Source organism: Oryzias latipes, chromosome 9 (assembly GCF_053564925.1).
Source record: "Oryzias latipes strain Hd-rR chromosome 9, Olatipes_Hd-rR_3.1".
Taxonomy (NCBI): Eukaryota; Metazoa; Chordata; class Actinopteri; order Beloniformes; family Adrianichthyidae; genus Oryzias; species Oryzias latipes.
The window spans coordinates 22789355-22810721 of record NC_136245.1 but is presented as its reverse complement, the minus strand read 5'-3'; the positions used below and the strand labels follow the sequence as shown (position 1 = coordinate 22810721).

Genomic DNA, 21367 nt, shown 5'->3' with positions numbered 1-21367 from the left:
ATTTATGCCAAATTAAGTGAAACAAACCAATGTTCATGTAGTGTTGTGATTTTTTTGCAACAGCTTTTCAGAAATAAATGTATATGTTCTATAATCACTGAACACTTCTTCTGATGAATAAGGAACAAGAAAACATATATGATCTCAGTGTCTGCCCCAGCAACATTCCTGAATGACATTCTTGGGATGTAGGCCTATAAAAGTCACAAGATCTGTGACATACATGAGCCTACAACAGAGAGCTGAAGGTGGATGCTGAGGAAGATCACAACTCCTCATCGCCGATTCTCAGGTTGGTTCAGCAGCTCCTCTTGTTTGTTCAGATATATTTTTTTATAGGTTTAATCTAATCTTTCTACTTTTAAACAAGATTTAAATCTGATTCTTTTATTAAAAAAGAGCAGAACTGATAATCAAGTGAATGTGTTTGAAGATCTTTCGTGTCTTTATTGCAGAATGAACATGTACGTGGGTCTGCTGGCCGTGGGCATTACTCTGTGCCTGCAGTGCCAGGTTGATGCAGGTGTGAAAACTGCTTTTGTGTTGTCATCTCTTTGTCAAAAACTAAAAATGTAAAATAATGCAAATGTATTGAAATCATGTTGAAAATTTAAAAAGTGTTCTTGTCCTATAAAAAATAAAATACAAGACAGATTTTTAAAAATTAAAAGAACAGAATGGAAATTAAATGAATAACCTTCCTTTTTCAGAATCAATCAGCAAGAGTTTGATTGTGAAGGCTGTGGCTGAAGCCAAGGCAAATGTGGATGCAGCTTATACATACTCCAGGCGAAAGTGAGTATGAAACTCTACTATTTTATTGGTCTTATAAAATTGCTGCAAATATTACAAATTAGAATATAAGAAATAAGTGCAATTGAAAGTCTTATCTACCTGACACAGGAGCATAGACCGAGTGAAGAGGAGTGGAGCAAGCCCTGGTAGCGTCATTCCGTTGTTGAAGCAGCCCTCTGGCCTGTCCCGGGAGGCTGTGCGAGCTGCTGACTACATGCAAAACACACTGAGTCTGCTCAGAGGGGCCCTGGAGAAACGTCAAAAGCGTTCCATAAATGCCACAGGTCCGTTTGCACCAACTGTCCTTTAGATGTTACTTGATAGCAGTTTAAAATAACACTTCCTGTTTCTTTGTTATTTAGATCTGATCACTGTGGAGGATCTCAACGTAATTGCAAAACTCACAGGATGTGCTGCACAAATTAGACCACCTTCATGCAAAGATATCCCCAAAAGTTATCGAACAGCAGCCAGCTCTTGCAACAACCTGTGAGTCCGATTTACAGATATTTACTGTCCCCTACACCACATTCCTAAATTACAGATGTTGAGTTTAGTCATTTGGGAAATTGACTGCAGGTTCTATACATGTAGATAATACATAATGTGAAGTAATTGTCGGAACTGAAGGATTAATTTTTAAAATAGTAAAAATCCACGCTGGGGATCTTCAAACATTCCTTTCTTGCGTTGGCTGCCTGCTGAGTATGAAGATGACCTGACTAGTCCTAAAGGCTGGACCTCTGACCTGAGAGTGAACTACCACCTTATTCCTCTGGTATGCTCTCCAGATAAATGTAACCACACCAATACTGACATAAAGCTCAGTGCCCATTGAGTTTGTGTTGTTCTCAGGTAAGAGAAGTGTCCAACCGGATCCTGGCAACAGCTAACGAGGACGTGGAGAGTGACCCTCTCTACAGTCATCTGGTGACGATCTTCGGCCAGTGGACGGACCACGACCTGACATTCACCCCCCACTCTCCTTCCATTGTCTCCTTTAATAACAACATCAGCTGTGAAACTAGCTGTGCTCGTACTGAACCATGCTTCCCTATTGAGGTCATTATGATGGCATAAATTGTGAGAACAGATAGAGGAAAATGTGTGAAAGCGTTCATGTAAACCACTTTGTGTTTTCATCTAAAAAGATTCCCAGCAACGATGAACGCTTCCAAGAAGATCCAAAGGAATGCCTGCCATTCTCCCGCTCTGCACCAGCCTGTGGCTCCGGGAATACGGGACACATCTTTGGTGCCAGCACTCTGCGTCACCAGATGAACACTCTCACGTCCTTCATTGATGCTGGTCAGGTGTATGGTTCTGATGAGGCAAAGGCTCAGAAGCTTAGAGATCTTTCTACAGAAGAGGGCTTGATGAAGGTCAACCCGGAGTTTGATGACAATGGCCGGGCCCTCCTGCCTTTCACCGCTGATAATGCGAAAATGTGCAAGACAAGAGCCAACATAACCAAAGATCCCAATGCTAGAGAGTTGGAATGTTTCTTTGCAGGTGAGTTACAATACAGTTGAGGGTACTCATTCTATTGAATGTTAGGCCTTAAATCTTTCCATTATTTTCTTCAATTTTTCCTTTGTGTGATTTCAAAGGTGATGATCGTTCAAATGAGAACATTGGACTTGCTTCATTGCACACTCTCATGGTGAGAGAACACAACCATTTGGCGCGTGCCCTCGCAAATTTGAACCCTAATTGGGATGGAAACAGGCTTTATCAAGAGGCACGCAAAATCATGGGGGGATATATGCAGGTAAGAGATCTATTGGTTAAAAACAAATAGACAAAGGACAATGCTGTGGTTTAAGACACTTTCTAAGCACCTAACATCACTGTTGAGGCCTATTTGCCTCAACTTGGTTCTGTGATGCCATCTTTTTAAGCATGCAGTTGTATCTTTTTTGGGTTTAGGTGATCACATACAGAGATTACCTCAGGCACATCCTTGGCCCTGAAGTCATGTCCAAGCAACTGTCTACCTATCCTGGCTATGATGAAAATGTGGATCCCAGCATTGCCAACGTGTTTGCCACAGCTGCATACAGATTTGCTCATTTGATGGTCCAACCATTTATTTTTCGTCTTAACGAGAATTATGAGAATCACGCTGACTACCCCACTGAGCTGCTGCACAGAACTATGTTTACTCCATGGAGAATTGCTTTTGAAGGCAAGGCCTCAAATTTTGTAAGAATTGTGTGAACCAACAGGTGGGTCAATTTTAAAAACTCCTTTGTGGTGTTGTGTTCTTTAGGAGGTTTGGATCCAATCCTGAGGGGCCTTGTGGGTCGCCCGGCCAAACTGAACACACAGAATCACATGCTGACTGAAGAGCTGAGGAATAGACTCTTTAAGTTCTCTGTGGATCTGGCTATGGATCTGGGATCTCTGAACATGCAAAGAGGCAGAGACCATGGACTTCCTCGTAATCATCTACCTAGAACTTTGTGGATGTTTCTAAAACTGTTTAGTATACTTATCTCAAATGTCCATGAACTAAACTTTTTTTTTTTGGTAGGCTACAACAAGTGGCGCGGTTTCTGTGGACTCTCACAACCGCAAAATTTGGAAGAGCTGGCTACAGTGCTGAACAACACGGATCTTGCCCAGAGACTGCTGGATCTTTATGGCACAGCCGACAACATTGATGTATGGCTGGGAGGAGTGGCTGAGCCATTTGTTGCCGGGGGAAGAGTGGGGCCTCTGTTTGCCTGCCTGATTTCCACTCAATTCAAGAGGATCCGCCAAGGAGACCGGTAAAGATGCACTTCACTACTCAGCTGACATTACTGAAGCTAAACAGTTGTTGGTAATAACTTAATCAGAGACTTAATCGAAACAAATTCCTGTTTCAGTTTTTGGTGGGAGAATAACGGCGTCTTCACTTGTGCTCAGAGAAGGTCCCTGAGAGATGCATCACTTGCCAGGATCATTTGTGACAACACTGGCATCACAGAAGTACCCAACCAACCCTTCCAGTACCGTCCTCGTGGTTCTGGGTACTTTCAGTGCAAAGACCTCCCAGCATTTGACCTCAAGCCATGGGCGGAGAATTGTGAGTTAATGTTCTGACATGCAGTTGTGTTTCAACACTGGTGTTCGTGTGATTAAACTTATCTTCTCTTTCTCTTAATGTCATTTTAAAGGGACAATTTTCTATTTTTCACTGTTATAAACCAACATACAGTAGTTGTATTTAAGATTCTTTGTGTTTGTGTTGTTTCACTGAATAGAGAAATTTCTTTTTTTACTTGTTTTCTTAATAGATAATGAGCCAACCAGGGCAACAGAACCACAAGGACCCCAAGGGCCCCAAGGACCACCAGGTAAATGCTAGTTCTTGTTACCTGACTCTTCATACAATAAACATCTTAATAATCTCTACATAGAGGAATTTCTGCAATTAAAGTATGTTCATATCTTTTTGGACACAGGACCTCAAGGCCCACCCGGACCTCCAGGCCCACCTGGACCCCCAGGCACAGTGGAGAAGGTTGCATTCTCTGTTCGTCTCGGCAGCAACTTCCCCAAAGCTGGGGCCCCCATTTCCTTCCGTGATGTCATCTACAATGGGCAGAACAGCTATAACACCAAAACAGGCATTTTCACCTGCGTGCACCCAGGAGTTTATGAGTTCCAGTTCCACTGCACAATATCTGACACGGCAGCTAGTGTGGATCTGCTGCAGAATGGAGAGCTGATTCTGCATTCATACACCACCCAGCAAAATGGCTACGTCTCAGCCAGTGGAAGCACTTTCATCAAACTCCAGCGGGGAGACAAGGTGTGGCTGGTTGCAAACAATGGTGGCAACGGTCTCACAAGTGACAGCTACTTCTCTGGACATCTGCTGTTTGCTGAGTGAAAGCGCTGCAACAACTGTTCCCTACATAAACCCTGACGTGGGTCTAAATTAATGTAAATTAATGCCCACTTAAAAGTCTACTTGTCTTATTGTCCCCAACATTACTGAGAATAATATTTTGAAACTATCATCCTCTGGTTTTACTGTATTCCTGGCTTTATTTGAAGTCATAAATATTTAATACTGAAAAATTTCTTTAAAAAAAGGGTTTCTTTTATTATACTTAGAATTAGTCATGCAAATATACAATGCATTTAAAAAAAAAAGTTTACTTGTATTTTAGTTCCCTGAATGATGATGGTGTTGTAGCAAAGGTCAGGAAAATGAATGTGAACGAATTGTTAGAGATTTCTTTGTTAGCTTAATGTGAGGTACACTCGTGTTTGTGATGAGTGTAACTAAATATTGTTACATTTTAATGTAAATACATAACTACAAAAAAGTAAAGACTGGCTTCAGAGTGCTTTGTTTTTCACCCATGGGATTTGAGGAAGCGGATTGCACGGTGTCGTAGTGGTTAGCCCTCTAAACAGGGGGATTACTGTAATGTTTCATATATTCACAATGCTTTTTTTAGGCTATATATTAATTAGTATACTTTTACTTAATATTTTAAATAATAAGAAAAATAATAATAATGACAATAAAACCGCTAAATATTTTGAAAAGCAGCCCAAATTTTATAGACCCGCCCAATGCCAATTTTACCCGCCCAACATAACCAAAAGAAGCCCAATTGGGCGGAAACCCGCCCAATCTGGCAACACTGTTCATAACGCGCTTGACACGGAAACAAAGTGGCGCATTACCGCCACCACCTGGTCTGGAGGCGAACTACTCCTATTTAACGCGGAGAATGACACTTATTTGTCAGAGTAAAAACATAATAAATATGAACATTTTACAGAGACTATTTATGAATCTGCTGTGTTCTGATCATGGAAAACGTGACTGATTTATAAATAATTAAATTACAAACACTTTGGTGTTGATTTAATGTATTTGTTCATAAATAAACCCCCAAGTTATTTTTTCATGCCAATATTTATTTTGTTTTTGTGCCGCTGAACGATTAACGGGCTCTTGCAAGGAGGCATTTTTTTCTGTAGTTTTCTTACACATTACTGAAAATGGCTTTGAAAATGAATCTGTCCGTGTTCCTGGCAATAATTCAACCGTTTTTCGTGAGATCAAACTGAAAACGAGCAGATATGCAGCATCACAGGACGGCAAGGAGAAGCAGACATCTCAGAAGATTTCCTCTGGATGCCCTGACCAGACAGAATAACTTGTGAGTTAAACTTAAAGCTTTTTTTTTAGTTAAACCTAAACTTTAACTTAAACTTTGTTACTAATCATGCTCAAGGTTACACAGTCTGCTGGGTAAGAGTTTAACATTCTTTTTCAAGTGAGTTGTGTAGTCCAATTACATGAAACACTTGTGAGTTCAAAGTTTAGAATTTTTTATTCAGAGTCAAACCATATCACTTGTTTTAAACAAAAACAAAACAAAAACTTTCATTTTTAAAAGTTTAAATGAAAATCCAAAAACCCAGCCAAATAAAAACCACGAGATTTTCCAGAATTAATAAATACTTCATAATCTAAAATGTAAGACATCAAAATAAATAGAAACATTAAAAAAATGTGATTTAATTTCCTCAATGAAATAATTAATGTTGCATTTTCCAGGGTCTTTCACGTCTCTACTGCTTTACCAACACAAAGGTGTCTGTCCTGGCCCTTTACGCTGACGGTCAGTCCGACACAAGACTGGATTTTCGGTTGACCCGCAGGACCATCGAGCATCTGGGTCGATGGTCCTGAAGCATCAGCTTCGGGTTCCTCACACTCTGGGGGGTCACAGGAGACTGACGTCCTGGTGTTTCTTTTCTGGCTGGCGTGTGGCACATCTTACAGTGTGTTAGCCAGAGTCTTTCACATGACACGGTCCACCGTGAGCGATGTTGTCCACAGGACGGCAGACCGCATCCTCCAGCTGATGAGCAGGGTCACCCAGCTTCCCAGTGGGAATGAACTACCATAAGTCGCCTCTGGATTTTAGCAGCTCGCTTGGTCTTTCTCCTTCCAAAGGGTCACAAGGAGCATTGATGGCTGCCACATAAGAATAAAGGCCCTAAAAGATAATGCAGCTTGTTATTTTAACAGGAAGCTTTTTTATTCCATTAAAATGCATGCTGTATGTGACTCTAATGCCAAATTTATAGATATTTTTGTTGAGAATCCAGGATCAATCCATGATTCACGGGTTCTACGTAAAAGCCCAATTTATGTAAATCAAACAAACCCACCTGAAGGATCCTTTTGGGTGATGGTGGGTATCCCTGCATTGCACATCCCATCATGCTGCTGACACCCTACAGGGAACCCATGAGGAATGCCATTGAGGCAGTTACAACCAGAACCACTCCAGAACATGCTCTGTTGTGAAGAGAGCATTTGGCATGATAAAGATGAGGAGGAGAGCAATATTTCTGAGGGCACTGGAAGTAAAACCAACCTTTGCAATGAAAATCATTGCCTGCAGTTCAATTCTGCACATTCTGTGCATCAGCAAAGGCGACTGCTTAGCCACAGATGTTGAGCCACAGCAGGACAACACCAGGAACATGCAGGACGAGCAGAGTCACGTCCGTCTGCAAGGACAAATCTTTGCTTTCCTTTCAGCTCCAACTGTGACACACATGACTCTAGAAGACCAGGATTATTGTTAACATGTATAAAAATAAATATTAACATATAAAACGAAATTCTAAATATGTACATCTGATATTTATATGAAAATCCTTTTGAGATTGTTAAAAACAGCTCAGATTTAAATAATACATGTAAATTATTCATTTTTGTTCATACATTTATTAAACAAATTGGAAAAACAATGGCTGCATTACATTTTAGAACAATAATTTCAACTCAAGTAAACTTAACAGACTCTCCTGTCGCTGTTCCTCCCTTCTAGCCCTTTCCTCCTCTCTCTTCTGGGTCTTTAACATAAACCTTTAACCCAGTACGACAACGATTAACCGTTTATTAAAATGAAGTCAAATCTGATCATGTGTCTCTACCCATCTGGCACGAGCTAGCTTGAAAACAAACAGGCTATCTTTCTCCATCCGCAAATGGATCGGATTTTCCTCATCCTGGTCTGTCCCTACATATATGAACACATTTAAAACATGTGTTAATAACTTGTGACTACGGTTAGAAGTCACTGCTTTTTGATGTAATATCTAGCGTTTGTTTTTAGCCTTCGGCGCTAATTCGCGTTAGCGTTAGCTTTAGCATTACTGAAATTGATGAGCTTCAAAACAATCTAGGTTGTTGATTGAGGAATATAACATATTAAACACATCATCCTAAGTATTTACAAATATATTTTACAACAGATACTGGATATTTTTTAATATACTTACACGTTTCGGTGGTTTTCCTTGCGCAACCGGCTGCCATTTTCGAATGATTCAGACGAATGATTATCTCGCGATAATCAGCCAACTTCCGTTTCTACTGAAATGCCTTCCGTTTCTGTCGAAAATTTCAGTAGTGTGTGTGAGAGCATTTTGGATAGTGTATGTGAGAGCATTTTCACATGTGTATGTGAGAGGATTTTCACATGTGTATGTGAGAGGATTTTCACATGTGTATGTGAGAGGATTTTCACATGTGTATGTGAGAGGATTTTCACATGTGTATGTGAGAGGATTTCAGTAGTGTGTGTGAGAGGATTTCAGTAGTGTGTGTGAGAGGATTTCAGTAGTGTGTGTGAGAGGATTTCAGTAGTGTATGTGAGAGGATTTCAGTAGTGTGTGTGAGAGCATTTTCAGTAGTGTGTGTGAGAGGATTTCAGTAGTGTGTGTGAGAGGATTTCAGTAGTGTGTGTGAGAGGATTTCAGTAGTGTGTGTGAGAGGATTTCAGTAGTGTGTGTGAGAGCATTTTCAGTAGTGTGTGTGAGAGCATTTTCAGTAGTGTGTGTGAGAGCATTTCACATGTGTATGTGAGAGATTTCACATGTGTATGTGAGAGATTTCACATGTGTATGTGAGAGATTTCACATGTGTATGTGAATGAATACATTTTCAGTTGTATGTATACAAGCATTTCACTAGTGTGTGTGAGAGATTTCACATGTGTATGTGAATGCTAATTCTGAATAATGTCCTACACGGCACCTCATAGTTATTTGTTTCACTCAAATGATTTGAGGAAGCATTACTGAGAGGCAAAGACAAAAATATGGCTGTTTTCCAGCAAAAAAGTGTTGCTTGTTGCACCAATGGATGGCACTGGCATAAAAGTTCTAAGTTGAATTTATGCTTTGCTTTGAGGATAGGTTAATGACAAACACAACTAAAGAATAAAAAACAAAATTAACAGACTTATAGCAGACAACGAACAAACTAAATTAAGGCAGAATCCGAAGTAATTCCCTACCCTTTTGCCTTCTCTCCACCCCTACATTTAACCCTCCGGAGTTTTGGAAAAATAGTGTCTTTACATCTGGATGTTTCTACAATTTGATGATGTCATGAATAGTCGCCAGTCATTTACTATAGCGAATAGCTACCAGCACTCGGAAAATAACTACCATCAGTTTTATAGTTTTAAAAAGTCATGCAGTAACAAAAAGTCATTGCTTAAATTAGAATGTAAACTTCTGTGTTTTAAAACACTCCCACGTAGTGGTGTCGGAGGTGTAGGCAAAGGGTGGATGACATGAAAAAAGACCCAATTTTAACTTCTCACATTCAGCCGTTTCTGGCGCTTCTTTTTTATTTTTATTTTCTTTCAACACTGTGTACATGCAAAGCAGTCCACAGCGACTGGCAAGGCGTGGCTCCCCCTTAAAAAAACAAGTTGGGCCAATGCTAAAGCTAAGTTGGATCAACAAGGAGGAGCCAGAGGGGTAGGGAAAGGATTTGAATTTAGGCTAGATGTCCTTGAGAAAAGACACCCTGGACGTTACATACTGAGTCATCAGGCTAAAAAAAAGATGAGAAGGGAACAACGCAATAACATATAAAATATCACGTTTTAATATATATGCAATTTAGTCATTTTTTGCGTTGTTTGTCTATGTGTACCTACGTTGGACTGGCGAACTGTCCAATGTGTACCAATGTGTTCCTTCACCACTCTCTACATAGAGCATTATAAAGTGTGTTTGCCATTTTGTAGAGCTGTCCGAATCTACGAATCTACAATTCCAAAAGTGCCCTAGAACATTTCCAGAGGTCTCTGCAAAAAGCCAGCATGAATTGGTGCTAACTAGATTGGCGAATATAGACCACAATGCACTTCATTTGAACAATTTGTGTGAAACTTTTTTTATTTTAATTAATTTTTTAGGAAAACATACAAATTTTCATCTTTAAAATACAGTAAATTTATAAATAGTTTTTGTAAATCTTCATATTTACAAGGGGATTTTTTATTTTTTTTAACTTGTCCTGTCCAACAGCTAAGCAAACAGATGAGAGCTGAAAGCCTTTTGTGTTGGACATATTTTAGAACAGGGGTTGTGAATCTTATGATACACCAGGTGTATATTTGAATAAGCCCCTTCACACACACACACTCAAACGTTACAAACACACCTGTTGGCTCCAAAAGCGTTCACACACAAACAAGTCAACATGGACATACTACCACTAACATTCACACACGCACACTTATACATTCAGACTAACACATGTGAAACATTTCATTCAGTCACGCAAACTGTTTGTGCAAAGGTGAGATAGCACCTGTGCAGTGTTTATGGAACCCAGCCGCCTCCCCACCAATGCCCCAACCACAGCAGTGGCGGCAGCCGGGACCCCCCAACACCTGCACAGTAGATCAGATAAAGAAAGACCGCCTGCTGGGCAACCACATCCGCCACCCCGGGCAGGGCCAGCGGGACCACCACAGTGACCCCCAACGCTAGATTGCAGGGGGGCGCAGGGGGTAGAGAGTGCAAGCCCCAGCCCGACCCCTAGAGCAGCCTCCCCACCACCACCCAGGAGTCCTGAGCATCCCCCCGCCCCAGCCACGAGTCAGGGCCCCCCAGTGAAAACCCGCCCCCACGTTCGAGGCAGCACCCCCCCAGGGCACGGTTAGTCCAGGAGAGAGCAGGGGGCGACCCCCCCCCCGTGCCCAGGAAGAGGGTGTTATAAATATGGCCCGACCAGGCTCACCTGCAGTTGGATAAATATGAAGAAGGCCGGCGCCCAGGGGCCAGGACCAGAACCCACACCACCGGGACACGGACCCCCCTTTGCTCAGATTTTATATGATCCCCGGCTCCCGGTCTTGCCAGAGAGCTCAGGGATCCCTCTCCCTGCGTGGAGAGAGGGACGCTAGGCCCAGGAAGCCAGCACCCCAGGAACAGGGCAGCCGTGACAGAGGGCCCTGGTTCCCTCCACCAGGGATGGGGCGGGGACAGAAGATCAGAAGTCCCTCTTCCTTGTGTGATGTGGTAAGCGTGTGTGTGTGCGTGTATGGGTATGTGTGTTGGAGTGTGTATTTTGTGATGTAAAGGGTGTGTGTGTACTAAAGGGTGTGGTTAAAATTGGCAAGGTGGGGAGGGTGCTTGGACATCACCCTCCCCACCAAGGGGCCCTAAAATGTCTAAGGTGCAGTTAAAATTGGCGGGTACTACTAGGCGGGTATATTTATTAGGTTTTTACATCTGTGATGTCATAACAAAAGTAGTGAGCATAGTGTCTGGATTGCTTTTTAAAAGCCAGGCCTCTAGATAGTCTTGTACTGTACAGTTTTTTAGTATAGAGGGAGGGAATTTCGACATGGCATAAATTTTCACTGACCCATCTGTACAAGGCCAATGCATTTGGCATTTGATTATATTTTAAGATGCCAGTTTCCAGAAAATATTTATTTCAAATAAATCAGTAGCTTAACATCACCAAGTAGGAATGTGGAGCGAATGAATAATGGACACACTGTGACTGCAAGCACTTTAAGCGTCTGGAAAAGCGCAGATAAATCCAATCCCTTATTATTATTAAGTGGAACCTGAAAACCGGATGCTTACATCAGTCTTGTCTGACCTTTAAAGTGAATACTACAAAAGAAAATCATACGATAGTTGTAAAAACTGATGTTTTCTACATATAATAATGTGCGTCACTTTCCACACTGAGATACGGAGACTTAATCTATTTAAAAAAAAAAAGTTCTTTATTTTGGTTACTGTAGACCGTAACCAACGCCGTACAGCTTGCCCCAAAACTCGTATCTCTCTAAACAGAGAAAACGCTCCGCAACTTTAACTGCCTTGTGCCGCACCTGCCCTCCTATTTCCTTACTCGGCCAATAGCTGAACCTGTAAGCCCAAACCCCCGACGACAGGCTGAGTGACAGAACTGAGGACAAACCAGCGCCTTTGGCTGATGTGTTCAATGAACCCCAGAAAAATCATCCTCAAGGGGAAACAAAGCCACTCAGATGAGCAGGTGGTCAGCCAGCTTTCTGTGGCCATGCACACTTTGTGAGGCCAGTGGAAGTGACCCCAAGCGACCCAGACCCATCAGGAGGAGTGGAGTGTGCAGCACCTGTGGGGGAATTTCAGCCACAAAATTCATAACGGTTCTGTTTGAAAGTCTAAATGAAACGGGAGCACTTGCTGTAGTCTCCCGCATCTCCACTGCGGGTGTTTTTAACCTTGTAGCACCTCTGTAAGGAGCCAGCCTGTATCGACATAGTGCCACTTTCCTGCCCCTAGGGGTAGTTGAACCCAGTAAACCACCTCACCCAGCCTCTCCAATATCTCGCAAGGGCCACCCAGTCACTGTTCAGTTTTGGACGCTTGCCTTTCTTCCTTTGGGGACTGAAGACACTCACACCAACTCTCCCACCTGCAAGTGATGCACATCATAATTTCTTTTCTGTCTCTGTCCAGGACTCAACAGCTTGTTCCTTGCAAAGTTGTGAGCAGACTCCAGCCGTTCCCGCAGCTTCCTTGAATAGTCAGACCCCAGGGGGTCCCTGGGCATGTCTGGGGGCTTTTTGATTCCCATCTCTGCCTGTGTACATATCTCTCTGCCTAGCATCAGTAAGGCAGGAGAACAGGAAGTTGAGTTCTTGGCTGGTGACCTGTAAGCCATGAGCAACAGGGTACATTGGTATCCCAGTCCCGCTGATGTTAATCTGTGAAGGGGGCCAGCTGTTCAGCCAATGTGCGGTTAAACGGTTTCGAGCCCATCACTCTGTGGATGTAGGGGCATATGGGGTGGTACAGGTTTTGTGGGCACCCGGTTTTACACACATAGCTGCAAAATCTTTGGACTCAAAGTTTCTTCCCTGATCCTTGTGAATTACCTTTGGCACCCCAAGCCTACTGAACATCCCCTCCACCAGTACATCCACCACAGTCTCTGCTTCTTGGTTAGGCGGGCAGTATGCCTTAGGCCACTGAGTGAAATAATCCATTGCAATGATAATAAAATGGTTAACCTTTTCTGAGCAAGGAAAGGGGCCTAAGACATCAATCCCCACTCTCTCCATGGGACAGCCTACAGGAAACTATTGGAAGGGGCCATGTGAATGACCCACTGCTGTGCAGGAGTCACACTTTATGCAAAATTCTTCCACGTCTAGAGGACTCTGCCCCAAGTAGAAGCCTTGTCTGAGCCTGCGGAGAGTTCTGGAGACCCCAAAGTGTCCGAAACATGGGACCTGTGCATTGCTTGAAGAACAGTGAGCTGCAGGTTTTTTGGCACCACCAGCTGCCAACTTACCTCACCTGCAACTGGTTCCTTCAAGCCTCTCTACAGCACCCCATCACACAGACGTAAAGAGTCGAACACGGACCACAGACCTTTAGTTGTTCGAGAGAGCATGGAGATTTCCTCCCAGGACGGCCTTCACTGCTCCTCGATCAATGAGAGGACATGATCATGGATCAGCGTCCTCTTGCTTTTGATGTCTCCACTCTGCAGTATCAACAGAGGTGAGCAAGACGCATTACATTTGATTTCAGCCACTCACTTTCTTGTGCCTCTCTGTTGTTACTATAGCGACAGTCCTCTGCTCCAACTGTCAAAAGTCAGAGCTCTGGCTCCAACTGTCAGAAGTCAGAGCTCTGTCTCCCCCTCAGGTCACCGGCGGGAACAGTCTCCAGAGTACTGAATGCACTCCATCTCCCAGCAACCCCAGTGCACACTTCCCGGCACACTTCAGCCTTACTTCCCAAGCGTTATATTTGGACCTGCTGTTCTGTCTCCTGACTCTGTACCTGACTCTGTTTGCCTGCCGCCTACCCGACTCTCGCCTGACTACTCTGTCTCTCCTCTGATGATCTTATGCCTGTAATCGACCCCTGCCTGCCTGACCCTTATTTAGCTTTGTGGACTTTTAGCTGAGCTAATAAACCTGCTACATTTGGATCCAGCAGTCTGCCTGCTCTTGTAACACCAATGGAATTACGCAAATAAAGTTGCCATTTTTTTGCGGTACAGACACTACCAGAAACCAGAAATTGTTAGTATTCTATGATTGTTCCGAGTCGGTCTGAAGCTGCGTTCACACCACCTTTGGTGCTCAGCTGGCGTGGACCTCGAGTGCAGTGGCAAAGGAAAGCGATATCTATGCTGATCGTCACGATGGGTTAAATAAAGCATCAGTTAAAGAGAAAGTTCCCCTTCTACCGCTTGTTTTTGTCCCGATAATGAAGCAAAAGTTTGTTTTAAAGAAGCCAGCGCACTGATGTAGAACATTTATGCTGTGTGACCGGAGTATTCTTTTTTAGGCGTGTGGTTATCACTGTGGTATATCACTTTTTAATGAACACCCAGCAGCCAATCAGAATCGAAAATTCACCCGGACCATGGTATAAGACTGAGTAATAGCTGTTTATTTTTCAGTAGAGGTCTTTGGGACTTTGGGAAGAGCAATCATGGACGAATGTGGAGGACAGAATCTGGTAGCTTACCAAAATAAAAATTTCTTTAGAATCTGATGATAAACAAAGCAGAAATAATATAAGCTACAATCTACACTTTTTTAGAATCTGCGACCTGGTACTAAGTGACCCTTGGCCAGGGGTTAGGTACCACAGGCTTAGTTTTTTTTTTTTCCATCCTTCTTAACTTGACATTCACCCTTAGCCATTGATCATTTTTCCCCTTTGCTATTTAAGTGGAGGGTGATGGCTGATGCAAAGGGAGGTTTAGATATCTCTGCTTATTTGTGTCTGAGTTAATTGGTGAGAGGGAATGTGAGCGTAATTTCTCCATTACTTTTTTGTTTTTTCAAAAATTTTTCCACTTACCCCTACATATCTTTTTCTCTCCTTCATTCCTCATTCCTTTGGAGCACATGATGTAATGAGTAAAGTTTAGCCTGAAAAAAATCCTCTTAAGAGTAAAAAAAAAAGATGAAACAGAGCCAGATACCTTTGTGCAACCACAAAATTCTTTCCTGTGTTTAAAACTGCCTTTTAAATATTTTAAAAATTTCGTTTATTTAAAGATTTCCCCATACGTAGAAGACAGAAAAAAATCATGCATAGGCCATGAAGTCCTAACATTACTGTTCAAATCTATTATGGTTGCAGCAGTCTGGTTTAATAGCACTGAACATGATGGAACAATTGTCACACCACTCTGTTCTTTTATATTTTTGCACATGAAGGATCATTCTAAAACACCAGCCTGTCAATTTATTAACAACAATGTTGTCTTGCCCGAAGCAATGGCAGTCAGTTCCACACACGTTGTCTTAGCATTTCTATTTTTACCTCACAGATGACACATCTTAAATAAGTAAGAAGGAGAGGAACAAGGAAAACATCCATGGCTTACGATAAATTCAGTAGGTGACATGCCTGTATTGTGCTGAAAAATCGTAACCACTAGCGCCTGCGGTGCAGAGGTACTCCGACCAACCGCTGATCGGAAAATTGCAGCTTTGGCTCCCACCATGGGAATACAAATAATGGTATATCCCTGATGTTTTTGTTCGTAAAAAGAGTAATTATACAAATCCCAAAAATATTTTAAAGTTGTTCTATGACCTTTTTTTTATATTTGTCATAGTTTTATAAGAATTAGGCTTTAGTGGTAAAATGACTCCAGTAATGATAAAGTTTATGGTAAGTTCACAGCTTTGTATACTAATAGTACATTTCCTGATCCATCAGGGTTCATGAGCCTGAAAGAATCAAAAGTATCCATACGGTCACAAGATTAAAACCTGTACATCAGTGGAACAAAAGAGCAAATGTTGCTAAGGTATGTTGCCCTTGAGATCGCTATGCCCTGTAGCAAGCATGTTTGAAAACAGCATTTGTAGAAAAGCCTCGACCAATGCCAGCATTCCTCTGAGATCTACATTTAAAACAAAACCTAATTTAATAATTACATTGTTCCACAGCTCTTTAGAAAAAAAAATCTGAAGATTCTTTTCACATGAACCTACTTAATCAATGAGTCCTGCACTAGGTTTTGAAGTGTGCCTTACAGTACGGAAAATACGGTAGTAAAGGGCTACATAAGTGAATGCCAATTTAACATGAAAACTGTGAATGCTGTGATTTTATACAAAGATTTTTTCACCTGTGAATTCTATTGAAACAAGAGGAAAACTATTGCAAAAGCCTTTTAAGTACTTGGGCATTTGGAAAGCGTCATAACATTAAGTACACAATTTTTTGATGAGCAGTTATCACATATACATCTGCAAATATTCTATTTGACATACATTTTTGAAATTAGTAAGGACTGAGTAAGCAAACACAGGCAACAGTTAATTATAGAAAAAAAACATTTAAAACATGCTTAAATGACTAGAAAATAACAAAGGGAGTCATCTTTAAAAAGATGGAGTGGGGATTGTAAAATGTAGAGGGAGAGGGGGGAGTGAGCATGTTAGTTTTTTGGGTAGTTGAAAAAATATCTATGTGGTTTACATGAGATTTATTGTTGGATGGTCTATAAAGACAGATGATAATAAGAAAAGAAAGTACTTACCGTATTTTCCGGACTATAAGTCGCCCTTTTTTTCATAGTTTGGCAAGGGGTGCGACTTATACTCCGCAGCGACTTATATTAGAAATAAATTGAAATAAATACATTGTTAACCCTCCTGTTATGTTCATTTGTGAGGAACAGAGATGATGTTCCTGGGTCAATTTGATGTATGAGGTATGTTAAGTGTTAAAAGTATGTTAAGTGACTCAGAGAATCAGCAAACTTTTTTTACAGTAAGATCTTGAAGGCTAACAACATAATGTTCTATTTTCCATTGATTTCATAGATTCAGAAATGCAATAAAAATGACAACTGTTTCTACAAAAACAGGATGAAAACAGAGTATTAGTTGGCCAATGATGCTTCATGAATGGAATAAATAAATAAGTTTGCGAAAAAATTACTGTGAAATTATTAGATAAACAGTCTGCTATGATTGTGTCATATAAGGTTGTGAAAGTTAAAATGCGACTTATAGTCCAGTGCGACTTATCTGTGTTTTTTTCTACTTTATAATGCATTTTTGGGCTGGTGCGACTTATACTCCGGTGCGACTTATAGTCCGGAAAATACGGTACTTAAAAAACATTGTAAAAGTTCATAGCACGAATGTGCTTATTGGACATGTCTAGTTGTGGTAAAAGACCTTACAAACCTGTAATTAGCAGTAGTATACCAAAACTGCGAAAATCTTAGCCTCCCGACTCCAATTTTTGAATCAATATTAGTAACATTATTGACAAAGATTTGGAAATCATCAATACAAGATTCTTTCAGCATTAGCAATAGGACCTCTGCTGAAAAAACTGCTGTTTTATTATTAACAATAATGACAATAACTGTGATTAAAATTCAATGAAACGGAGTTAGGCCTCACTGGTTTGTTTCATTAGCACTGGTAACTCACCAAAGAATGCACTGATTTCAGCATTATATCTTAGCCAGTGACGTGCAGTGAGGGTTGCAGAGACCTGATTTGATCTGATTTACTGACCTAACATTGATCCAGGACATCTTTAGCTAAAAATTCAACCAGTTTGTCTCTGAGATAAATACCTGGGTACAAAATAGTGCAGGTGAAGTTGTCCAGATTCTCTGTCTTTCTTGCAAGATAATGCAATGTGTAACCAAATAAACAAGTAAACACGAATTTATGTAAAATCCTTTCACTTTTTAGTTTCATAAAGTTCAGCCCACTTTTGTTTTTCCACATCAAAATAATACAAACAGAACATTATTAGAACATTCTACCACACTGTATGTTCACACGCCTTTGCAAACTTCAAAGTGTTTCCACACATTTGACTGTGGTAATGGTTGAACATTTTTTGCTGACATCACGTGTGTGTTGTCCGCTGTGATGCCACTTGGTTGTTTTTTTTGTTATAGTAAAAATAAACCTGATGACTAACGACTTGCCTCAGACAGGTCGATGTGGTTGGATCATAGGAATTTAAATTGATTCATTGATCAATTGTCACATACATATATATATAAAAACAACTTTCCCCTTTCACCCTTCCGTGGGTGGTTTCTCACTCAAGCTTGGGTCCTCTACCAGAGGCCTGGGAGCTTGAGGGTTCTGCGCAGTATCTTAGCTGTTCCTAGCACTGCGCCTTTCTGGACTGAGAGGTCTGAGATCTTTCCAGGTATCTGTTGTAGTCACTCCTCCAGCTTGGGGGTTACTGCCCCGAGTGCTCCAATTACCACAGGCACCACTGTCACCTTCACTTTCCAGGCTTTCTCCAGTTCTTCTCTGAGTCCCTGGTATTTCTCTAGTTTCTCATGTTCCTTCTTCCTGATGTTCCCATCGCTTGGTACTTCCACATCCACCACAACGGCTTTCCTCTGTTCTTTATCCACCACTACAATGTCTGGTTGGTTCGCCATTACCATCCTATCAGTCTGGATCTGGAAGTCCCACAGGATCTTTGCCCTCTCATTCTCGACCACCTTCGGTGGTGTTTCCCATTTTGATCTTGGGGTTTCCAGTTCATATTCTGCGCACGTGTTCCTGTATATTATTCCAGCCACTTGATTGTGGCGCTCCATGTATGCTTTCCCTGCCAGCATCTTACACCCTGCAGTTATGTGCTGGATTGTTTCAGGCGCCTCTTTGCACAGCCTACACCTTGGGTCTTGTCTGGTGTGGTAGATCTGAACCTCTATTGCTCTGGTGCTCAGGGCTTGTTCCTGGGCTGCCAGGATGAGCGCTTTGGTGCTGTCCTGTAGGCCAGCCCTTTCTAGCCATTGGTAGGACTTCTTGATATCAGCCACTTCAGTTATGGTCCGGTGGTACATCCCATGCAGGGGTTTGTCCTCCCATGAGGATCTGTCCTCCAGCACTGTATCCTCTGTTCTCCATTGCCTGAGACATTCACTGAGCACACTGTCATTTGGGGCCTTGAGCTTGATGTACTCATGCATCTTGGATGTTTCATCCTGGATTGTGGCTTCTACGCTCACTAGTCCTCGGCCTCCTTCCTTGCGGCTAGCATACAGTCTCACGGTGCTGGATTTGGGATGGAACCCTCCATGCATGGTGAGGAGCTTTCGTGTTTTAACATCCGTGGTCTGTATCTCTTCCTTTGGCCATCTTATTATTCCTGCAGGGTATCTGATAACTGGCAGTGCGTAGCTGTTTATTGCCCGGGTCTTATTTTTGCCATTGAGCTGTCTTCTCAGGACTTGCCTTACTCGTTGGAGGTATTTAGCTGTTGCGGCTTTCCTTGTTGCCTGCTCCAGGTTGCCATTTGCCTGTGGAATTCCAAGGTACTTGTAACTGTCCTCGATGTCTGCTATTGTTCCTTCTGGGAGTGAGACCCCTCCTGTGTGGACTACCTTGCCTCTCTTAGTCACCATCCGGCTGCATTTCTCGAGCCCGAATGACATCCCAATGTCAGTACTGTAGATCCTGGTGGTGTGGATCAGGGAGTCAATGTCACGCTCGCTCTTAGCATATAGCTTGATGTCATCCATGTATAGGAGGTCACTGATGTTGGCCCCATTTCTGAGTCGGTATCCATAGCCAGTCTTGGTGATTATTTGGCTGAGGGGGTTCAGACCTATGCAGAACAGCAGTGGGGACAGAGCATCACCTTGGTATATCCCACATTTGATGGACACTTGTGCAAGTGGCTTCCCATTGGCTTCAAGGGTGGTTTTCCACAGCTTCATTGAGTTTCCTATGAAGGCTCTTAGAGTCCTGTTGATGTTGTACAGCTCCAAGCATTCAGTGATCCATGTGTGGGGCAATGAGTCATAGGCCTTCTTGTGATCAATCCAGGCTGTGCACAGGTTGGTGTGTCGTGACTTACAGTCTTGAGCGACTGTTCTGTCGACCAGGAGTTGGTGTTTGGCTCCTCTGGAGTCTCTACCAATGCCCTTCTGTGTGTTACTCATGAATTGATCCATGTGCCTATTTATCTTGGTTGCAATAATGCCTGACATGAGCTTCCATGTTGTGGAGAGACAGGTTATTGGCCGGTAGTTGGATGGGACTGCAGCCTTTGAAGGATCCTTCTGGATCAGGATCGTTCGCCCTTCCGTTAGCCATTCAGGGTGAGTCCCATCTCTTAGCAGCTGGTTCATTTGTGCTGCCAGGCGCTCGTGGAGTGCGGTAAGCTTCTTTAGCCAGTAGGCATGTATCATGTCAGGGCCCGGTGCTGTCCAGTTCTTCATACCTGAGACTCTTTCTTGGATGTCTACCACTGTGATGGTTACTGGATTCTGTTCATGGAGGTTGCTATGTTCTTTTCTCAGAGAGACCAGCCACTGGGCATTGCTGTTATGTGCTGTCTCTTTTTCCCATGTACTTTTCCAGTACTGTTCAGTTTCTAGCCTTGATGGGTCTGCTCGGCTGTTTTGACCCTGCCACTGAGCGTACACTTTTGCAGGTTGAGTTGCGAAGAGCCTGTTTATTCGTCAAGCTTCATTGTCTCTTGTGTACCTCTTTAGGCGGCTGCTCAAGGCTAGGAGCCTTTGTTTGGCAGTTTCCAGTGCTTGAAACTGTTTCCAATTTCTTCAGGTATGGGCATCTGGCTGTATCTCTTAGGTACTTGCTTTCTCATTGTACCTCTTTGAGCCTCTGTCAGCTTACTCACATCCTTCCGGGTTGCCTTGATTTTGGCCTCTAACCGTTGCTTCCATGGTGGGTACTGTTTTCTTCCATGGTTGCTCTTGTAGCCAAGCATCTCAAGGATCACTGCTGCTGAAGTGTAAACCAGTTCATTGGTTTCTGTGATGGTTGTGGTAGGAATTGCCCTCAATGCTTCATTCACAGTTTCCAGTAGACTTTCAGGCGGTACATCACTTAACCGTTGTAGCTGGTGTCGGGGTTGCCTAGTGTTCATTGTAGACATGATCTTGTCTTTCAGGTCAGTTGCTGCCTTGCTCAGCGTAATTGTGGTTGTTGGGGCTGTGTACCCAATCTCAGGGTGGGAGTGTGGTATAACCTCCTCTCTGACCTGCTGTCCTGGCTCTCCCGTGGCATTGTATTGTATCGCTTCAATCTCAAGTTGTGATAGGAGTTGCCGTTTGTGTATGTTAGCGCATTGGGCTACCAGTTGTTTGTCAGTTAGCCTTGATTGTGGGTTTTGAAGCATCCATTCATTCCACATTCTCTGCATGTAACCTCTCTGGGTGGGATTACTTGAGTAGCAGCATTCTAACAGCATCTTGTTCTAACATCTAGTCCAT

General features: G+C 42.5%; 1 protein-coding gene and 1 long non-coding RNA gene across 2 annotated transcripts; one reads left to right on the top strand and one right to left on the bottom strand.

The window, feature by feature from the left end:
- The first annotated feature begins 158 nt into the window (after positions 1 to 158).
- On the top strand, positions 159 to 5123 carry LOC110015551 (eosinophil peroxidase-like). Its single transcript, XM_023958442.2, has 15 exons — positions 159 to 292; positions 456 to 523; positions 711 to 795; positions 904 to 1079; positions 1158 to 1284; positions 1444 to 1573; positions 1651 to 1857; positions 1947 to 2307; positions 2406 to 2566; positions 2725 to 2983; positions 3068 to 3238; positions 3332 to 3569; positions 3669 to 3868; positions 4080 to 4139; positions 4248 to 5123. The coding sequence occupies exons 2-15, from the start codon at positions 457 to 459 to the stop codon at positions 4676 to 4678; spliced, it is 2673 nt and encodes an 890-aa protein (XP_023814210.1). The 5' UTR covers positions 159 to 292; position 456; the 3' UTR covers positions 4679 to 5123.
- Positions 5124 to 6124: 1001 nt separating this feature from the next.
- LOC144994437 (uncharacterized) lies at positions 6125 to 8238 on the bottom strand. The gene is made up of 4 exons (XR_013657975.1): positions 8113 to 8238; positions 7200 to 7389; positions 6991 to 7120; positions 6125 to 6815 (listed from the first exon to the last, which is right to left on the bottom strand). It is a non-coding gene; the product is annotated as an uncharacterized LOC144994437 (long non-coding RNA).
- Positions 8239 to 21367: the final 13129 nt, after the last annotated feature.